A 22,845-nucleotide genomic window follows, 5' to 3' on the forward strand; every position below is an offset into this window, starting at 1 on the left:
ATTGCCATACTCGGATAGAGGCAGCGTCAGGGTGGGGCGCTCAAAGTACCTACCATAACCTTGGCTAACTGGTTTCCTGGGCTTTGGAGAAACACTGCAATCAGATGATTTTGATGCACGCCCGCTGCAGCCAACTCCTTTTCCCCCAAGAGCAACTCTTCCATTAGCAGAGCATGTGTATTAAAACTTACTGAAATTTCCCAGCAGAGAGACAGCCGCTATATGGGTGCAACTCACTAGACTGACTGCTTCTTGTGCCCTTTCTTTGGCAGAATCCTTTCCTACTAGCAGGTAACCCTGCCTGCCAAGTATGGCATTATTCAGCTGACCGGCAAGCCTGGTTACAGAAAGGGACCCATCCAAATACTTGGAAATGTTCCTGAAGCGCATCCCAGATCAACTTGCTGCACAGATGTTCCCTGCAGGGATAGCTGTTGTCTGCCTAATCAACATTACATTAGTGTTGGAGCAGCCAGTTTAGCACAAACACATCCCAATGTAAGCAACAACTTGTATTTATATAGCAGCTTTATCATAGTGAAACGTCCCAAGGCGCTTCACAGGAGTATTTTGCGATAAAAATTTGACACCAAGCCGCATATGTAAAAATTAGTGCAGGTGATTAAAACTAGTCCGCCATATCCATTCAAGTCGATGTCCCTTGGACTTAAGGGAGCGAAGATCAGGACTGTACCAAGGGGGAACGGCCAGTGTGAGAGAGTAATTGTTTTAACAGGGACTAGGGCATCAAAGGTGGTGGTGAGGGTGTAATTGAGCAGATTGGTGGCTGCAGAAATGTCATGGTGAATGAAGGGCCAAAGGCTGCACAGTTGGGAGTTGATAAGTGCAATTGTAAGAGAATCCGGAGAGTTTTTCTTCCAGGGGTGGACACAGAACAAGGGAGGGCCGGGGCGGGGTGGCAGGGGGATGTGGGTGGAGAGCGATACGAGGAAGTGGTCAGAGACGGCCTTATCTGCGATTGACACGATGGGAGTAGCGAGGCCACAAGAGATGGCAAGGTTGATGGGCTGACCATGAATTTGGGGAGTTTATATGGAGGGAGAGATTAAGGGAGGATAGGAGGCTAGTGAACTCAGAGGAGAGAGAGCAGGGTGATTTGAGATGGAGTTTGAAATCACCGAGGACGAGAAGTCGTTCGTCGCAGAGGGAGGAAAGCTGTGAAGAAATATCGATAAATAACATTTTTATGGTACTTTTAATGTAGTAAAATGTCCCAAGGTGCTTCACAGGAGCATTATCAAAAGAAACTTGACACCGAACTATATAAGGAGATATTAGAACAGATGATTAAAAGCTTTTTCAAAGAGGTAGGTTTTAAAGAGCATCTTAAAGAAGGAGAGGGAGGGGTTTAGGGAGGAAGTTCCAGAGCTTGGGGCCTAGGCAGCGGAAAGCACGGGCACCAATGGTGGAGCGATTAAAATCGGGGATTGCTCCAGAGGCCAGAATTGGAGGAGCGCAGGGATCTCAGAGGGTTGTAGGGCTGGAGGCGGTAACAGAGTTAGGAAGGGGGGGGGAGGCTATGGAGAGATTTTAAAACAAGGATGAGAATTTTAAAATCTCTAATTAAATATAATTAAACAAAAGCATAATGTTGGTGGGGCAATAAACCAGACCATTCCTCGTTTGTACCTGCAACTAACCAGAGAGGTCTATTCCCCATCCTCCATAAAATTCAGCTCATCCCAATCACCACTGCCCGTACCCGATCCCGTACCATGTCCCGCTCGCCAGTCACCCCTGTGCACATTGATCCACCCTTGCTCCCAGTCCCTCAACATCTATAATTTAAAATATCTATCCTCAAATCCCTTGATGCCCTTGCCTCTCCCTATCCCCGTAATCTCTGGGGCTCTCAGTTTAATCGGGCTATGGACTCTTTTGTACCCCACCATTGGCTGCCATGCCTTCAGCTGTCTGGGCTTTACACTTGGGAATCCATCCCCCTCCTTAACCCCCTCTGGCTCCACACCTCCCTTTCCTTCTTCCAAGGGCCTCCTTAAAAGCCACCGCATTGATTAAGCTTTTGGTCATCCTTCCTAATATCTCCTTCCTCAGCGTCTATTTCTGTCTGATTACAAATATAAACAGAACATTCTCAGCAGATTAGGCAGCGTCTGTGGTGAGAGAAACAGAGTTAACGTTTCAGCTCAGCGGTCTGAATGGTTAACCCGGTTTCTCTCTCCACTGATGCTATCAGACTTGCTGAGTATTTCCAGCATTTTCTCTGTTTTCTAACATCCGCAGTAGTTTGCCTTTGATTACGCATCTGTGAAGCAACTTGGGACATTTTTCTATATTAAAGGCACTATATAAATGCAAGGTTATTCAATCAGTTGATGCATGTGATCTCACTAAAGTAATTCATCTTTCAATGAAGGCATTATTGATTTTTGTCGACCATGGTACTGTAATTAAACCTGCTCGCATTGAGTCATGTGAAGCAAAGTTCCAAACTGCAGACACAAATCTAGCAATGTGAAAGAGAGACTAAACATAGCTAGAACTGAGCAGCCAGTGTTCCGTACATGCATAATGTGGACTGAAATTGCAGCAAGCCACACTCATCAGTTCACTTTCCGATAAATGCTGCTGGATAAATCTTGAGAAGTATAGACAACAGCAACAATTTCATTTATATAGCGCCTTTAATGTAGAATAACATGCCAAGGTGTTTCGCAGAGTTCTCAGCAGTAATAAATGGAGGCTGAGCCAAATAAGATGATGTTAAGAGACTGGTCAACGACAGGGGTTTTCAGGAGAGAGAGTTGGAGAAACAGAGGGACTTGGGAAGGCAATTCGAGAGTTTGCAGCCTTGCCAGCTGAAGGCACGTTGGGTTCTGCGGGGAGGGGATAGGGGGGATGGTGATTGTAGGACTGGAGGCGGTTACAGAGATTGGGAGGAATGGGCGCGAAGCCATGAAGAGATTTAACGCGCAGATGTCAATTTTTACATCGGAGACATTGGTGGACCAGCGAGCCCAGGGGTGAGGGTTATGCAGGCCTTGGTGCGGGATAGGCTAAGGGCAGCAGAGGTTTGGATGAGTTGAAGCTTGCGGAGAGCAGGGGATGGGAGGCCGGCCAGGAGAGCACTGGAATTGTTGGGTCTGGAGCTCACAAAAAAAATAAAATTCTAGTTAACGTTGGAAAAATAAACAAATTGCTCTCAAGACAGAGACACGTGATAAATCCAACAGTGATATTTTGGACTACATTTGTCCACGTCCTGATTGAAGGTTGTTCCATTTTGGGTGAGGAGTGTAAGTTTTCCATTCAGAACACAAAAAAAAATGAAAAACAAGAAATGGTCATTTAGCCCAGCAGGCCCACACTCTCTCCATAGATTAACGCTCTTTATATATTGGTTTGCTGCTGTAGTGCTGATGCCCACCTGCATTCCCGATTCACAGGCCTACCTCAGCTGGTGACAACACTAGAGTAACCTTGCTGGCTTTACCAAAAGCCAATGAGTTCAGTAAGTTTACCCTAGTTGAGCGAGACCTGCACATCAGGAGGAGCCAGTGTGCAACATTGATGTCCAAGTAGTTCATGGAGATCATCTCGTCGCCCCAGTGCTCGCCAACCTACTTTGGCTTCCGATCCGGCAACTCCTCGATTTTAAAATTCTCATCCTTGTTTTCAAATCCCTCCATGGCCTCTCCCCTTCCTACCTCTGTAATGTCCTCCAGCCCTATAAACCCCCGTGATCTCTGCGCTCCTCCAATTCTGGCCTCTTGCGCATCCCCCGATTTTCATCGCTCCACCACTGGCGACAGTGCCTTCAGCTGCTTGGGCTCTGGAATTCCCTCCATAAACCTCTGTGCCTCTCCAGCTCTCTCTCTCTCTCTCTCCTCCTTAAAATCTGCCTCTTTGACCGAGCTTTTTTGGTCACCTGTTCAAATATCTCATATAGTTCGGTGCCAAATCTTGTTTGATAATGCTCCTTGAAGTGCCTTGGGAAGTTTCACAACATTAAAGGTGTTATATCAATGCAAGTTTTTGTTCTTGTCATGGCCCAAACCAACCTGCTCAATTTCCTGAGGGAAGGTTATGCATAATACTCCACACATACACATGATAACTAGAAGGTCTGGATATCTATTCATCAACATCTCTATTCCACTCTGCCCTATTAATCTCCACAGACAGTATGTTCTCTCCTCCATACTTTAGCCAGGATGTCATGAATCAGCATGTCCCTCGGAATAACTGATTATCTCAAGGCACTTTTATATAAACTAGCTGATCTCCTAGGGCCCTGCACAAAGACTAAAAAAACAAATTGTGTCTCTCCCTGTAATTTATTGTTTCTCTGTCGCTTTCCTGCTCCGCATTTCTTCAGAATCCATGTCTCCATCTTCTGTTTATGTTCCATTCTTAATCTATATAGCTCACAAACGTAGCCTCTCGATGGTATCTTTGTCCTTATCTTTATCAATCACTCATTCTGTAAGTCTCCTCTTCCCTGTTGTGTGTGTGTGATCCTCACGCCGCCTGTTTTTTTGCCAATCACCTTAAATCCTGCCCTCGGAATGAATTAATCCATATTTAAAATAAACAGTAAATTTCAATACTGTGTAGCCTTACTGCACACAATGGGTCAAGCTACGAAACAAAGTGGAGCCTATAACCAGACTGACAAAACAAGAATTACAGTGTCCAGGGCATGGCACACGATGCAGGCTTCTGTACAAGCGGAGTTCGTTGTGGCTTCCTCATCAACACAATGCACTGCCTAGTGTTCTGATCCCCAACCTGCAGCGCCGAGAAAAAACAATCTGGAATACGGCCCATTTTCCCCATCAAGAAGGGAGGCGCCCCATGATGCCTCCCTGCCACAAGGTGGATTTTGGGTAGGATGATATAATGGAGCCGGAGAAGTTGTGTTCTGCATCGCAATTTTGATTTTGATTTCATTTATATAGCGCCTTTTGCCACCTCAGGGACTTGCCAAAGTGCTTCGAAGCCTATGAAGTACTTTTGGAATGTAATCACTGCTGTGATATAGGGAAGCAAATCAATGACACAAAGTTTTACGTACATTACATAGGATTACATAGGATATACGGCACAGAAACAGGTCATTTGATCTATGCCGTCGTTTATGCTCCACTCGAGCCTCCTCCCATTTTTCCTCATCTAAATCTATCAGCATTCCCTTCTCCCTCATATGCTTGTCTAGCCTTCCCTTAAATGCATCTATACTATTTGCTTCAACTACTCCCTGTGCGAGCGAGTTCCTCATTCTCACCACGTATGAGCAAAAACATGGACATTTAAGCACAGATACAGAGCAAAATTCAGCCACATGAATGTCATCCCAGCCAGAAAGTACAGCAAGAGAAAGGTAAATGCTACAGGTGGATCTCCTCTATAGCACAGCAGTACATAATAGCATTCACTCCAAAGGCAAGTAAAGAATTGCCCTCATCAATAGTCATAATACCACATGCTGCACGTAGAATTCTGTTGTTAAATGCTGCTGTTCGTTGTCACCCTTTCTTTCAGATCTTATACACAGTTCAAACTGAGTATGTTCAAGACAGAGATCGATAGATTTTTGGACACTAAGGGACTCAAGGGATATGGGGATAGTATGGGAAAGGAGTTGAGGTAAAAGATCAGCCGTGATCTTATTAAATGGCGGAACAGGCTCGAAGGGCTGAATGGCCTACTCCTGCTCCTAATTCTCATGTTTTTATAATTGCTCCAGTTTTAGTCTTTCACCTGGCCTTGGAACCCCTCTATTTGCACGTTTTCATTATTGAGATGGACTCCGAAGACTGTGTACTATCATTGTGATCTCCAGTTCTACAGTCGGCAAAAGACTGACCTAACCCCTGCCCCTCCCCTCGCCCCCCGCACCATGGGAGGGGAACGGTCAGTGTGAAAGTTAATAAAGTAGCTGCCTCACCAACTCCATGAATTCTGGAAGACATTACAACAACAACAATTTGCATTTATATAGCGCCTTTAACGTAGTAAAACGTTCCAAGGCACTTCACAGGAGCGATTATCAACCAAAAATTTAACACCGAGCCACATATGGCCATATTAGGTCAGGTGACCAAAAGAGTGGTCAAAGAGGTGGTTCTAAGGAGCGTCTTAAAGGAGAAAAGTGAGGTAGAGAGGCGGAGAGGTTTAGAGAGGGAATTCCAGAGCTCAGAAACTCGGCAGCTGATGGCACGGCCGCCAATGGTGGAGCGATTAAATTGGGGATGCGCAGGAGGTTATGTTGAAGTTTTGTAACATCTGATGACTGTTAATTTAAGGATGCGCTTATTTGTACTGCAAAAATGGCCACCATGCTCCACCCTTTGTTTCTGATTGGTCCCCTTGAAGGATAAGCCACACCCTGATGTTTTACAGGAATGTGTAACTGGAACCACCCATCCCAAGGTCTCACTGACTTTGCAAATTGTAACTCGATTCACTTTGACTTCCTGAAGTGACAGAGGACAGAGCTCCCCAGAAGACAGCGAGGGCCAGCCAAAGTGTCTTACCCCAGTCCTAGTGCATGGGGGGGAGGGGGGGGGGGAAGAAAGAGAGTCGGTGGGAATGACTCGGGGCTGGAGGTGGAGCTTGACAGGGGCGGGGCTTGTCGCATGTCTGTCAAAAAAAGTGCAGGACAAATAATTACTACCTTAATGGACATAGTTAATTTATTCAAGAGTAACCAAATCTCTCAACTATAATCTTTTCCTATGTCCATTACCCAATGTAACCGCCCCACAAAACAAACCCAAACCAGTTCGCCAATTACAAACCCAAAAGAAGTATGTCAAATGCCTCAGATCTTCAGGTGTAAAGGATTGAAGCGGCATTATTACTCACTGTTGTGTTTAAATACTCTGATGGTGGATCCTGACAAACGAGCACCGAGAATCAGAGACGTGTGGTTCAGTTCATCACTCAGAATAAGGCAGCCCTGCACAGGACAGATATTGAGAACGGTTAACATCCAGGGAGCTTACACACGACCTCAGCATGCCAAGAGCAATTAAAAAAAATGCACAGATTTCAGATTCGAAAAAAGATCTGCTCCCCCAGGTATTTTCATTGTTTACCATGATCGTTAAGTAGAATTATTACTGCATACCAAATCCTTTGAACATTCATGAGTGACAAATGCAAGACCAAGTTGATCTTCATAAGCTAAATAAACTTAATCCTCATGGGTTCCTCTGCATACAATCTGTGAAATTTTGTAAGCTTTGATCCTTCAGGGTTTATTAAGTGCACAGGATATGGGAACTAAGATGCTGCCCTTGAGGGCTACTTTTAATGCAGTTCAAGTTGATGGGATGATAGTCTGCTTTCTCTACTCTTAATTAGGAAAACACATCGAGACAACAGGAAAATGGGTCATGTGGGAACAAATGAATTAGGGCCCGCTTTCTGGTGTCACTGCCTCAAACTCATTTCTCATAGGACACTTAACATCTCGCAAAGAGAAGTCCTTGTACACGAATCACAAAAAGTTAACACGCAGGTACAGCAATCAATTAGGAAAGTCTGTTAGGGAAGTATGTTAACCTTTATTGCAAAGGGATTGAAGCACAGGAGTAAAGATGTCTTATTATAATTATATAGGGCCTTGAAATAGTGTCTCCTTACCCAAGAAAGGATATACTTGCCTTAGAGGGAAAGAAACAAAGGTTCGCTAGACTGATTCCTGGGATGGGGGGAATTATCCTATGAGAAGAGATTGAGTAGACTAGACCTATTAGAGTTTAGAAGAATGAGACGTGATCTAATTGAAACATGTAAAATTCTTAAGGGGCTTGACAGGGTAGATGCAGGGAGGATATTTCACCTAGCTGAGGAGTCTAGAACCAGAGGTCGACCATTTATGTCAAAGATGAGGAGACATTTTTTCACTCAAAGGGTTGTGAATCTTTGGAATTCTCTACCCCAATGAGCTGTGGTGCTCAGTGATCGAGTATATTCAAGGCAGATATCGATAGATTTTTGGATACTAAAGGAATCAAGGGATATGGGGATCAGGCTGGAAAGTAGAGTTGAGGTAGAAGATCAGCCATGATTGTGTTGAATGGCGGAGTAGTCTCGAAGGGCTGAACAGCCTACTCCTGCTCCTATTTCTTATATTCCGTCTGGGCTGCATGCAAGGCAAATTCCGCAACAGAGTACATGGTGTGCGATTCCCCATTCAATTGGGGATGTTCAACATGGGGGTGAATATTGAGCAGAGCAGAGGGAACTATATTCTGCGAGAGGTCTGTTCTATACCTGTCCCATGAGTGTTTGATGTGCACCATGCATACCGAAAATAGAAAAAACTTGTTGCCTTCCTCATGATTGTAACCTATCAAAAGTAATGGATGGCAAATACAAATTGGAGCCCAAGAATAGGATGGCAGGGACTTTCATGTTTCCTGTGATGCACCGCTATATGTTCCCTGGAGAGCAGAGTAAATGTCGAGGGAATCTGTTGTTTGTCAACGTGCCCCGAGAGACAGGAATGAAGCAGCAATTAAAAAGTATTCCACTCCAAAGTTCATTCTTTTCTTTGTGGGTACGCGCCCCCTTTAAGGGGCTGCGTGGCCCATTCACAATACCGCTCCTGAGCGGTTTTTCGCATTGAAAAGCCGGTGAGCCGGCTGTGCAGCTTAAAGGCACAGCTCCACTCTCTTCTTCACAGAGAGGCCAGCTGGATTATCTGTGTGTCATCTCCATCACAATGCCATTTCAGGGGCTCAAGGATGAGTTTTGATGCGAACTGCATCATCGCATTGCAGAAAAACAATAGAACGTTGCAACTAAGATCCCTTTAAATTAAAAAAAAATCCATGCACAGGAAGTTTCCTTCAGACAGATTAGACAATGGTGTTTATTTTGTTTCCATAAACTTGAGGTCATGCTACCCTGTCCTAACTCGCGCCAAGTCCCGCTCACCCTTCACCCCTGTGCTCACTGATCGAAATAGGCTCCCGGTTAAGGAATGCCTTGATTTTCAATTTCTCATCCTTGTTTTCAAATTGTTCCAAGGCCTCGTCCCTCCCTATCTCTGTAATCTCCTCAAAACCCACAGCCCTCTCTTCCACCCCCACCCCCCCCCCCAAAAGAGATATCTATGCTCCTCGAATTATTGCCTCTTGAGCATCCCCGATTTTAATCGCTCCACCACCAGCACTTGTGCCTTTAGCTGCTGGGCCCTAAGCTCTGGAATTCCCTCGCTAAACCTCTCCACCTCTCCCTCGAAGATGCTCCTTAAAACCTACTTCTTTGACCAAGGTATTAGTCATCTGCACTAATATCTCCTTAGGTGGCTTGGTGTATTAAATTTTGTTTAATAATGCTCCTGTGAAGCACCTTGGGGGGGTTTAACTATGTTAAAGGTGCTATATAAATGCAAGTTATCGTTGTATAGACCCCATCCTTCATTATTTTCAATTTTTCATGCTCTTGTGTGCATCTTAAATCACTCTGTACCAAATACCCTAACAAGCAGCGGGAGACCGAGGCCCAGATAAAAGGGCGTGAGAATCGGGAGGAACCAGCTGTTGCAGGGAGAAAAAGCAAAAAGTGTCGAAATCAAAGTGTGACATCACTGCCAAGCAGGTAAGTGATTGGCTGGTGGATTGGTGAATATTTTTCTTTTCTGTAGGAAACCTTTGGCATTGTTGTAAGTAGGAACTGCAAGTAAATATTTGTGATCGTTATTATCCAAGGAGAACGTTAATTAAATCGGCTGTTTGCTGAGTACCAGCTGGGTGTATTGTGCTAAGGTTTAGAGTTTAGTTCTACTCGATAGTTGCGAGTGTAACTAGAGGGATGGCAGAGCAGCTCAGTCCCGTGGATTGCACATCCTGTGGCATGTGGGAAGTCCTGGATGCTTCGCGCAGCCGGGAGGACCACATCTGTAGGAGGTGTCTCCAGCTGCACTAACTCAAGCTCTGCATTTCGGAGCTTGAATGGCAGCTGGAGTCACTGCGGTGCATCCGCGAGACTGAGAGTTACGTGGATAGTGTCATGTATCTCACACTACTGTATATAACGGTATCTTACCATGCTATACATGACTGTAATCACAAGCTTACCTTACCACCAGGGGTGCACTTGCAGGAGACACTGGATATACCCATTCCACACAGGTCTATAAAGACAGGTCTCAGGCAAGTGTGACATTCGAGAGCTGTGTAATAAAGGTGCAGGTCCTGAGTGACCTTAACTTCAGCATGTGCCTCGTGTGAGTCTGTATTGCAGGGACAGGACTTTACAGGTAGCATGTTTCAGGAGGCGGTCACCCCACAGCTTAAGAGTGTGCAGGCAGATAGGGTTTGGGTGACTCTTGGGACAGAAGAGGAGGACTAGGCAGGCAGTGCAGAAGTCCCGAATCCATCTCGCTCTCCAACCAGTACGCTGTTCTAAATACCAGTGAGGGCGATGGTGGCTCTGGGGAATGCAGCCAGAGCCAAGTCCACTGCACCACAGGTGGCTCAGCTGCATGGGGGGGAAGAAAAAGAATGGAAGAGCTATAGTGGTATGGGATTCCATAGTCAGGGGAGCAGACAGGCGTTTCTGCTGCCGCAGACGTGACTCTCGAATGGTCTGCTATCTCCCTGGTGCCAGGGTCAAGGATGTCACTGAGCAGCTGCAGGGCATTCTGGGGGAGAGGGTGAACAGCCAGAAGTCGTGGTCCACATCGCTACCAATGACATAGGTAGGAAGAGGGATGAGGTCCTGCAGGCAGAGTTTAGGGAGCTAGGAGAGAGATTTAAAAAGCAGGACCTCAAAGGTAGTAATCTTTGGATTACTCCCAGTGCTACGAGTTAGCGAGTACAGAAATAGGAGGATAGAGCAGATGAATACATGGCTGGAGAGATGGTGCAGGTGGGAGGGCTTGAGTTTGCTGAGGCATTGGGATCATTTCCGGGAGAGGTGGGACCTGTACAAGCCGGACGGGTTGCACCTCAACAGAGCCGGGACCAATATCCTCGCGGTGGGGGTTTGCTAGTGCTGTTGGGGAGACTTTAAACTAGTTTGGCAGGGGGATGGGAATCTGAAAATAGGTTCAGTAGGGAGAGGAGTAAAGCTGGAATTAGAAAGCAAAAATAAAGTAAGTAAGTTTGAGGAGAGAGGAAACAGCAGGAAAAAAGGGTTAAAAAAAAAACAAATTTAAAGGCACTTTGTCTAAATGCACGAAGCATTTGTAACAAAATAGATGAGTTGACGGCACAAATTGAGACAAATGGGTATGATCTGATAGCCATTACAGAGACGTGGTTGCAAGGTGACCAGGACTGGGAATTAAATATTTAGGGGTATTTGACAATCCGGAAGGACAGACAGAAAGGAAAAGGAGGTGGGGTAGCTCTATTGATAAAGGATGGAATCACTGCAATAGGGAGAAACAATATTGGCTCAAATGATCAGGATGTTGAAACAGTTTGGGAGGAGATAAGGAACAATAAGGGGAAAAAGTCACTGGTGGGTGTAGTCTATAGGCCCCATAACAGTAGCAACTCTGATGATTGGAACATAAACCAGGGAATAGTGGGAGCATGTAAAAAGGGAACAGCAATAATCATGGGTGATTTTAACCTCCATTTGGTTGGACAAATCAAATTGGTCGGAGTAGCCTTAAGGAAGAGTTTATCGAGTGCATAAGGGACGGGTTCCTTGAGCAGTATGTAATGGAACCAACCGGGGGGCAGGCTATCTTAGATCTGGTCCTGTGTAATGAGATAGGATTCATAAACATTCTCCTAGTAAAGGATCCCCTTGGAATGAGTGATCATAGCATGGTTGAATTTCAAATTCAGATGGAGGGTGAGAAAGTTGGATCTCTAACCAGCGTACTAAGCTTAAATAAAGGAGACTATGAAGATATGAGGGCAGAGTTGGCTAAAGTGGATTGAGAAAATAGATTGAAGTGTAGGACGGTTGATGAACAGTGGTGTACATTTAAGGAGATATTTCACAACTCTCAAGAAAAATATATTCCAGTGAGGAGGAAAGGATGTAAGAGAAAAGATTGCCATCTGAGGCTAACTAAAGAAATAAAGGACGGTATCCAATTAAAAACAAGGGCATACAAAGTGGCCAAAACCAGTGGGAGGATTGGGAAGATTGGGAAGCTTTTAAAAGCCAGCAAAGAATGACTAAAAAAATAATTAAGAAAGGGAAGATAGACTATGAAAGTAAACTAACACGAAATATAAAAACAGATAGCAAAAGTTTCGATAGGTATATAAAAAGGAAAAGAATGGCTAAAGTAAATGTTGGTCCCTTAGAGGACGAGACCGGGGAACTAGCAATGGGGAACATGGAGATGGCAGAAACTCTGAACAAATATTTTGTATCAGTCTTTGCGATAGAGGACACTAACAATATCCCAACAGTGGATAGTCAAGGGGCTATAGGGGGGGAGGAATTTAACACAATCACAATCACTAAGGAGGTGGTACTCAGTAAGATAATGGGACTAAAGGCAGATAAATCCCCTGGACCCGATGGCTTGCATCCTAGGGTCTTAAGAGAAGTTGCGGCAGGGATTGTGGATGCATTGGTTGTAATTTACCAAAATTCCCTGGATTCTGGGGAGATCCCAGCAGATTGGAAAACTGCAAATGTAATGCCCCTATTTAAAAAAGGAGGCAGACAAAAAGCAGGAAACTATAGACCAGTTAGCCTAACATCTGTGGTTGGGAAAATGTTGGAGTCCATTATTAAAGAAGCAGTAGCAGGACATTTGGAAAAGCAAAATTCGGTCAGGCAGAGTCAGCATGGTTTTATGAAAGGGAAATCATGTTTGACAAATTTGCTGGAATTCTTTGAGGATGTAACCAACAGGGTGGATAAAGGGGAACCAGTGGATGTGGTGTATTTGGACTTCCAGAAGGCATTTGACAAGGTGCCACATAAAAAGTTACTGCACAAGATAAAAGTTCACGGGGTTGGGGGCAACATATTAGCATGGATAGAGGATTGGCTAACTAACAGAAAACAGACAGTTGGGATAAATGGTTCATTCTCTGGTTGGCAACCAGTAACTAGTGGGGTGCTGCAGGGATCAGTGCTGGGACCCCAACTATTTACAATCTATATTAACGACTTGGAAGAAGGGACTGAGTGTAACGTAGCCAAGTTTGCTGATGATACAAAGGTGGGAGGGAAAAGCAATGTGTGAGGAGGACACAAGAAATCTGCGAGGAGGACACAAGAAATCTGCGAGGAGGACACAAGAAATCTGCAAAAGGACATAGACAGGCTAAGTGAGTGGGCAAAAATTTGGCAGATGGAGTATAATGTTGGAAAGTGTGAGGTCATGCACTCTGGCAGAAAAAATGAAAGAGCAAGTTATTATTTAAATGGAGAAAGATTGCAAAGTGCTGCAGTACAGCGGGACCTGGGGGTACTGGTGCATGAAACACAAAAGGTTAGTACAGCAAGTGATCAGGAAGGCCAATGGAATCTTGGCCTTTATTGCAAAGGGGATGGAGTATAAAAGCAGGGAAGTCTTGCTACATATTTATGAAAGGGTATACTTGCTTTGGAGGCAGTTCAGAGAAGGTTCACCAGGTTGATTTCGAAGATGAGGGGGTTGATTTATGAGGAAAGGTTGAGTAGGTTGGGCTCTACTCATTGGAATTCAAAAGAATGAGGTGATCTTATCGAAACGTCTAAGATTATGAGGGGCCTTGACAAGGTGGATGCAGAGAGGATGTTTCCACTGATGGGGGAGACTAGAACTCGAGGGTATAATCTTAGAATAAGGGGCCGCCCATTTAAAACTGAGATGAGGAGAAATTTCTTCTCTGAGGGTTGTAAATCTGTGGAATTCGCTGCCTCAGAGAGCTGTGGAAGCTGGGACACTGAATAAATTTAAGACAGAAATAGACAGTTTCTTAAATGATAAGGGAATAAGGGGATTATGGGGAGCGGGCAGGGAAGTGGACCTGAGTCTATGATCGAATCAGCCATGATCGTATTAAATGGCGGAGCAGGCTCGAGGGGCTGTATGGCCTACTCCTGCTCCTATTTCTTATGTTCTTATCATCCCCATCCAAACCCAGAGGCATTTAAATGGGTGCAATGGCCATGTGCTGGTTTAGGAACCCAGGGGTCGTGAGTACAAATTCCACCATAGAGATTGTGAACTTGAGTTCAATAAATCTGGTCATTTGTGAAATTGAACCGAGATAGAAAATGGTAATTGAAGCTCACGATAGTACTAAAAACCCAACTGGTTCTCTAATGTCCTTCAGACAAGGGAACCTGCAATCCCCACTTGGTCTGGCCTACATGTGATGTTTGATTTTACACTTGGTTTAGTCCCAGTGCAGTGGGGAGGTGTGTCTAGGATATTACACCTAGAATCATAGAAATTTACAGCATGGAAGGAGGCCATTTCGGCCCATCGTGTCCATGCTGGCCGAAGAGGAGCTATCCAGCCTAATCCCATTTTCCAGCTCTTGTTCCGTAGCCTTGTAGGTTACAGCACTAAGTGCACATCCAAGTACTTTAAAAGCTGGTGAGGATTTCTGCCTCTACCACCCTTTCATGCAGCGAGTTCCAGACCCCCACCACCTTCTGGGTGAAAAGATTTCCCCTCAAATCCCCTCTAAACCTCCTACCAATTACTTTAAATCTATGCCCCCTGGTTGTTGACCCATCTGCTAAGGGAAATAATTCCTTCCTATCCACCCTATCTAGAGCCCTCAATTTTATACATCTCAATAAGGTCTTCCGTTAGCCGCCTCTGTTCCAAAGAAAACAAACCCAGCCTATCCAATCTTTCCTCATGGCTAAAATTCTCCAGGCAACATCCTTGTAAATCTCCTCTGTACCCTCTCTAGTGCAATCACATCTTTCCTGTAATGTGATGACCAGAACTGCACGCAGTTGTGGCCTAACTAGTGTTTTGTGCAGTTCAAGCATAACCTCCCTGCTCTTGTACTCTTTGCCTCGGCTAATAAAGGCAAGTATTCCATATGCCTTCTTTACCACCTTATCTACCTGGCCTGCTACCTTCAGGGATCTGTGGACATGCACTCCAAGATACCTTTGCTCCTCTGCACTTCTCAGTGTCCTACCAGTTAATGTGCATTCCCTTGCCTTGTTAGCCCTCCCCAAATGCAGTACCTCACACTTTTCTGGATTGAATTCCATTTGCCACTGTTCTGCCCACCTGACCAGTTCATTGATAACTTCCTGCAGTCTACAGATTTCTTCTTCATTATCAAACATACAGCCAATTTTGTTGTCATCTGAAAACTTCTTAATCATACCCCCTACATTCAAGTCTAAATCATTGATATATACCACAAACAGCAAGGGACCTAGTACTGAGCCCTGTGGAACCCCACTGGAAATAGCCTTCCAGTCACAAAAACACCCATCAACCATTTGCTTCCTTCCTTTGAGCCAATTTTGGATCCAACTTACCACTTTGCTTTGGATCCTATGCACTTTTACTTTCGTGACCAGTCTGTCACGTCATCATCATCATCATCATGGACAGTCCCTCAAAGCAAGGATGACTTGCTTCCACGCCAAAAAGGGATGAGTTCACAGGTGTTTCAGTGAAGGACTAATATTCCAGATCCCAAACTACATCGTGAAGGGTGGAAGATGCCTGTGCTTGGATTTTTTTAACATGTGGTGGCCGTTGCACACCAGCCACCACACGGGCTTGTCAGAGCTAGGTCTTGGTCCAGTGGTAAGGATTACCCAAGACTAACTGGAGACCAGCTCTGCTGCACAGACTGAGCGCGCAAATATATCGCAGTGTGGGCTGGCCTGTGCTGCCCCTGGGCCCTCGTCTCTTCTGGGCCCCAGATTCACGCCTCTCCTGGGCCCCGGTCACTTCCCTCTACAGACTCTTGCTGCTCCTTCGTCCCTCCTACTGTGCCTGCCCACACTGCAATCAGCGACCTGGCTTTGCAGCCGTCGCCCTCCTGCAGCAGTATGCCACTGCACGCTGCTCCCTCCGATGGCCTCAGCCTGCTGATGGTCTTCCAGACCAGGACCGTGCCGATTTCCGGGCCGGGCCGCCGCCCTCTGGGTAAGTTTGTCATGTGGGACCTCATCAAAAGCCTTGCTAAAATCCATGTAGACTACATCAAAGGCACTATCCTCATCGACCCTCCTTGTTACCGCCTCAAAAAATTCAATCAAGTTAGTTAGACACAACCTTCCCTTAACAAATCCATGCTGACTGTCCTTGATTAATCCACGTCTTTCTAAATGAAGATTTATCCTGTCCCTTAGAATTTTTTCCAATAATTTTCCCACCACCGAGGTTAGGCCGACTGGCCTATAATTACTCGGTCTATCCCATTCTACCTTTTTAAACAAAGGTACAACATTAGCAGTCCTCCAGCACCACCCAGAGAGGATTGGAAAATGATGGTCTGAGTCTCTATTTCCTCTTTTGCTTCACTTAACAGCCTGGGATACATTTCATACAGGCCTGGGGACTTATCCATTTTCCACTTTCAAAGCTGCTAAACCCCTGAATACTTCCTCTCTCATTATATTTATTTCATAAAATATTTCACATTCCTCCTCCCTCATTGCAATGTCTGCATCACCCCTCTCTTTTGTGAAAACTGATGCAAAGTATTCATTAAGAACCATACCCATGACCGCCGCCTCCACACACACATTACCTTTATGGTCTCGAATAGGCCCGACTCTTTCTTTAGTTAACCACTTGCTCTCAATGTATTTATAAAACATCGTTGGTTTTACTTGCCAAAATGTTTTCATGCTCTCTCTTTGCTTTTCTAATTTTCTTTTTAATTTCACCCCTGCACTTTCTATACTCCTCTAGGGTTTCTGCAGTATTGAGCCCTCGGTATCTGTCATAAGCCTCCCTTTTTTCTTTATCCCACCCTGTATGCCCCTTGACATCCAGAGGGCTCTAGATTTGTTCATCCCACCCTTTTTCTTTAAGAAAACACACTTACTCTGAACCCTGAGGATCTCCTCCTTGAATGCCTCCCATTGCTCAGACACTGATTTACCTTCAAGTAGTCGTTTCCAGTCCACTTTGGCTAAATCAAATCTCAGCTTAATAAAACTGGCTTTCTCCTAGTTGAGAACATTTATTATTGGTCTATCTTTGTCCTTTTTCATAACTACCCTAAATCTAACTGAATTATAGTCACTAGCACCAAAATGCTCTCCCACTGATACCCCTTCCACCTGCCCAACTTCATTCCCTAAAACTAAATCCAGAAGCACCCCCTCCCTTGTTGGGCTTGTTACATACTGGCTAAAAAAGTTCTCCTGATTGCATTTTAGGAATTCTGCACCCTCTATTACCTTTCATACTCATTCTATCCAAGTTACTATTAGGTTAGTTGAAATCCCCTACTATTACTACCCTATAGTTTTTGCACTTCTCAGAAATATGCCTACATATTTGCTCTTCTATCTCACTCTGTCTGTTTGGGGATCTATAGTACACTCTCAGCAGTGTGATCGCCCTTTTTTGTTCTTCAATTCAATACGAGTATATGGCCTCGTTTGATGATCTTTCTAACATATCATTCCTTCTCACAGCTGTAATAGTTTCTTTAATCAATACCACAAACCCCCTCCCTTTTTATACCCCTCTCTATCCCGTCTAAAACCTGGAATGTTGAGCTGCCATACCTGCCCTTCTTTCAGCCATGTCTCAGTAATAGCTATAATATCGTACTCCCAAGTGTCTATCTGTGCTCTCAGCTCATCTGCCTTATTCCCTATACTCCTTGCATTGTAGTATATACAATTTATCACTGTCAAACTCCCTTGTTGTCTATTTTTTAGCCTTTGTTTCCTTTGCCTTCCAAATTCACTTTCTAACTTTATGCTTTTCATTTCCAGCTTTGCTTCTCTCCCTTCTGAATCTACTCTCAGGTTCCCATCCTCCTGCCAAGCTAGTTTAAACACTTCCCAACAGCACCAGCAACCCCCCCACCCAAGGAGGATATTGGTCCCAGCCCTGTTGACGTGCAACCCATCCGGCTTGTATAGGTCTCACCTCCCCCAGAAACAATCCCAATGTCTCAGGAATCTAAAGCCCTCCCGCCTGTAACATCTCTATAGCCACGGATTCATCTGCTCTATCTTCCTATCTCTGTACTCACCAGCATGTGGCACCGGGAGTAATCTGGACATTACTACCTTTGAGGTCCTGCTTTTTATTCTCTCTCCTAGCTCCTTAAACTCTACCTGCAGGACCTTATCCCTCTTTCTTCCTGTGTCACTGGTACCGATATGGACCACGACCTCTGGCTGTTCATCCTCCCTCCTCAGAATGTCCTGCAGCCGCTCAGTGACATCCTTGACCCTGGTACCAAGGAGGCAACAAACCATCCTGGAGTCACGTCTGTGGCCGCAGAAACGCCTGTCTGCTCCCCTAACTGCCAAATCCCCTGCTACTGTTGCTCTTCCACGCTTCTTCCTCCTGCCCTGTGCAGATGAGCCACCCTGGTGCTGTGGTCTTGGCTCTGGCTGCACTCCCCAGAGGAACCATCACCTCCACCAATACTCAGAATAGAATACTGGTTGGAGAGCGAGATGCACTCAGGGCATTCCTGCACTACCTGCCTGGTCCTCCTTGGTGTCTGACAGTCATCCATTTCCTCTCTGCCTGAACATTCTTAAGCTGGGGGGTGACCATCTCCAGAAACGTGCTATCCACAAAGTTCTCAGTCTCACAGATACACTGCAGTGACTCCAGCTGCCGCTCTAGTTCCGAAACACGGATCTCGAGCTGCCGTAGCTGGCGACACTTCCTGTACATGTGGTCGTCCAGGCAACGAGAAGCATCCAGGACTGCCCACATAGCACAGACTGTGCATTCCACAGGACTGAGCTGCCCTGCCATGCCTCTATTTAGCTGGTTTAGTCCCAGTGCAGTGGGGAGGTGTGTCTGGGATATTACACCTGGTTTAGTCCCAGTGCAGTGGGGAGGTGTGTCTGGGGAGATGTATATCCTTTTTGCCTGATTAAAGATGCACCTGTAATCTCACTGCTTGGTTTGCACAGATTGAGTTTTCGGTTCTGTGATTCTAAGATCCTTGTCGACATGAGAGCTAAGTGGCGGAAGAAGCGTATGCGCAGGCTGAAGCGTAAAAGACGAAAGATGAGGCAGAGGTCCAGGTGAACTACTGTTGGAGATGCAGTACTGATCAGGCTTTGTTGAATCTTACATGGCAAATGGACTCTAGACACTTCTGTTTATACATGTGCTGCCAAGACCAACAATTTAGAGGCACCTCAGATGCTGGTTATGAGAAGATCTTGAACATTGGTCTGTTGTAGTACCGTGCTTTGATGTATAGTAGTTATAAAATAAAAAAAGATTGAGTCGCCCCTTTACCCATCATCATCATCATCGGCGATCTCTTGAACGAGGATGACTTGCTTCCACAAGCGTTCACAGATGTTTCAATGAAGGACCCGATGATCCAGTCCTGAACTCCAATTGGAGGGGTGGAAGATGCCTGTGCGTGAATTTTTTTAACACCAGCCACCACACGGGCTCGACAGAGCTAGGCCTTTATCCGATGGCAAGGGTTGAACCAGGACGACTGGAGACCTGCTCTGCGCACGGACTAGCGCGCACACATATCGCAGTGTGGGTTGGCCCGTACTGCCCCTGGGCCCTCGGCTCTTCTGGGACCTGTACCCTCATTCGCCGCACCTTCTACCACCTTGCCCCCTTTACCACCCTCTTATTGGCCGCAGTTCAGTTATATTGAACACCTATAAGGAGACCTGCTGGTATATACAGCATCTGTGCCCCTCCCCACTCCAATGCCAGTGTAACTGATACATTAATCTGGTAAACTAATCAGTACTAATATAGAAAAAGACAGGAATACTAGGTGTGTGTGCAGTATAAACACCAGCATGGACTGGTTGGGCCGAATGGCCCGTTTCTGTGCTGTATATTCTATGCAATATCGTGAAACAGATGTACTGATTGAGAAATGTTCCCTTAACCATTAGCTTCTCTAAACTGCATTTCCACTCCAGATTCAGGATGCTGCAAGTCTTCACACAAGTCTCCATCCAGCCAGACCTCATTACCTCTCCCACCATTGACAGATCGCTTCTGTCATCTCTACTTCACCTGCCATCTATTCTATCACCATGGGTGGCCTTTATAATCTCTCAATTTGGTCCACAGAATCCCACCACGATCAGTCCCAACATCAGCATCACCAGGCACACCAGCAGCACCAACATTCTCCACAATCAACTGATGCTGCACAGGATGCAGGGCATCAGCACCCGACCACATTGTTGCCCGGGAGGCCAGGGATGGCCTCACCATGGCCAGATTTACTTCACTTGATGCTGTATACCCTGGCTGCCACATGATGTGCCAGGTTGGCACCACCCCACACCAGCTCCAGAAAGCATCCCTACAATGCCCAAGCTATTCCTTTCACACTCATCACAATTGCGGGGCATACCGTTACATCTCAGCATTCACTGCAACTCACTAAGCCACTTCCAAAGGCGCACACAGATCTGTCCAAGAAGGAAGATTTCAATGTTTGACAACGCATTAACAGAAACTTTACATGAACATTGCATGAAACACCCAAGTGTGTTGTTAGTTGGTTTGATTGTACTAGGATGAGGGGGAGAGTGAGGGGTGGCTACGGAGATGAGGATGTGATAATGTAAATAGAGAGAGGGTTGGGTGGAGGTGCAAGGTAAGTTGGTGCGAGTAAGGATGTGCAGGAGTAGGGTAGGGAAGGCAGTGATGGGGATGTGATGAAAGACAGAGCAGGATGAGGTCGAGTGTGACTTTGTACTAATGTTTCATGATCTGAGATTATTGAAACATTTGAGGCACTGCACCCAGGTCCTCCTGACGACATACCTGCTTGTGTACTCCTCTGCAATGTACATCAAGGCTGTGTTGATCTCCTGGGGAGGTCTCTTCCGCCCACAGGAAGGGAAGGGAAGGGAAGGGACGAGGACCTCCCTGCATGCTGTGACTCCCTCCATAAGCATATAGAGGGAGTCATGGGAGAGGCTGGCTGCAGCCGTGCACCTCTGTGCAGTCCTTGTCAGTGTTTGCAGCACCTCAATGCTGTAGAACACTGACAGCACAACTGTCAAAATTAATTTGGCTGTGGTCCCTTTAAGCAAACTGGCTGATGGCGGTCATCAAATGACATCATCAGACCCACTTTATCTAATTGGCTGGGAAACTCGCTGGGCAGGCTTAACAAGCCAAATAAAGAGAAATTGATTTTCGAGAAGCCGAAATTGAGACAGTAGCGGAGTCGGGCCCTGCCCCGACATCACTGTGCCACGGACCCGCTGAGGTTCGGAGGTTTGGAAATTTGTGGCAGAAGCGGGCAGGCAATCTGTTCCCAGGCCTCAACCAGTGTTGCTCTGAAATGGAATCTCTGGGTGGTATTCATGACAACAGATTACTTTCATTTTCTCCCAGTTGGAGAAAGTAATGTGTGTGAGTGAGGATTTGCATCAGATAAGAACATAATAAATAGGAGCATGAGTAGGCCATATGGCCCCTTGACCTGCTCCGCCATTCAATAAGATCAGCGTTGAACTTCTACCTCAGCTCCATCTTTTTGCCCCATCCCCATAGCCCTTGATTCCCACAATGCCCCCCAAAAATCTAGCGATCTCTGCCTTGAATATACTCATTTACTGAGTAACCACAGCCCTTTGGGGGGCGGGCAGCAGTGGGGGGGGAATTCCAAAGATTCAGAACTCTCTTAGAGACTTGCAAAGAAATTCCAGTGAAGCATTTGTGACCCAGTCAGTTACAGGCTGCTTTGACAGAAACTCACCTTGCCAGCCAGAGCTGGGATATTCATAGAGTTGGTCGCAAACCCCATCCCAAACGTCATTGCTGCCTCAACTCCCAAAAACTGGGCAACCAAATCTTCTAGCTGAATGTGCTTGTCAAGGTTACCTGCAAAACAAATCACAGGGAGGCGATTAAATATATAATATATATATATATATATGCAAGAAGTACCAGAGAACAATTTCCTCACTCTAGCTACATAACATAGCCATGCAAAGTGTGAACCACTTCTGCAGCATGAAGTTTGTATCCATAAGCTGCCGATACCAATAGAATGGGTATAAGCACAAAGGTTTCCTGGCACGCAAAGATGCAGCTCTGCACCTTGATATTTGAGGGGGGAATAGGATAGAGGAAACACAAATATTTATCCAACATCTGTCCCTCAATCAACATCACAAAACCAGATCATCTGGTCATTATCCCACATTATTATTTGTGGGAACTTGCTGTGCGCAAACTGGCTGCCATGTTTCCTGCATTACAACAGTGACCACATTTCATGAGGTCATGAAAGGCACGATATATATATAAAATATATACATATAATGTACAAGCCTTTCTTTATCTTAAAGGTCAATCTCTCCGCCTTTCTTTCCTCCTTTAAGGCGACAGAGCAGCCCAGCACCAAACCCTGTGTTTGATGGCTGCTGAACATAGGAACAGGAGGAGGCCATTCAGCCCCTCTAGCCTGTTCCCCGCCAATCAATTAGATCATGACTGATCTGTATCTTAACTCCATTTACCTGCCTTGGTCCGTAACCCTAGCTTAACAAAAATCAATCTCCGTTTCAAAATTTTCAATTGACTTCCAGCCTCAACAGCTTTTTCAGGGAGAGTTCCAGATTTCCACTGCCCTTTGTGTGAAGAAATGCTTCCTGACATCACCTTGAATGGCCTAGCTCTAATGTTAAAGTTATCCCCCCTTGTTCTGGACTCCCCCCCCCCCCCCCCCACCGCCCCAGAGGAAATAGTTTTGCTCTATCTACCCTGTCAAATCCTTG

The 22,845-nt window shown here is 45.6% G+C and overlaps 1 protein-coding gene across 2 annotated transcripts in view; it reads right to left on the reverse strand.

Moving 5' to 3' along the window:
* The window catches only part of sptlc3 (serine palmitoyltransferase, long chain base subunit 3), a 156,376-nt gene that overhangs the window by 50,142 nt on the left and 83,389 nt on the right, over positions 1–22,845 (reverse strand). For both annotated transcript variants that reach the window (XM_070889842.1, XM_070889843.1), the window contains exons 5-6: positions 21,822–21,946; positions 6,853–6,946 (exon numbers count right to left, since the gene is read on the reverse strand). In XM_070889842.1, the coding sequence (XP_070745943.1) occupies positions 6,853–6,946; positions 21,822–21,946 (219 nt within the window). The remainder of the gene's footprint in view (positions 1–6,852; positions 6,947–21,821; positions 21,947–22,845) is intronic.

Source organism: Pristiophorus japonicus, chromosome 9 (genome assembly GCF_044704955.1).
Source record: "Pristiophorus japonicus isolate sPriJap1 chromosome 9, sPriJap1.hap1, whole genome shotgun sequence".
NCBI classification, from domain to species: domain Eukaryota; kingdom Metazoa; phylum Chordata; class Chondrichthyes; family Pristiophoridae; genus Pristiophorus; species Pristiophorus japonicus.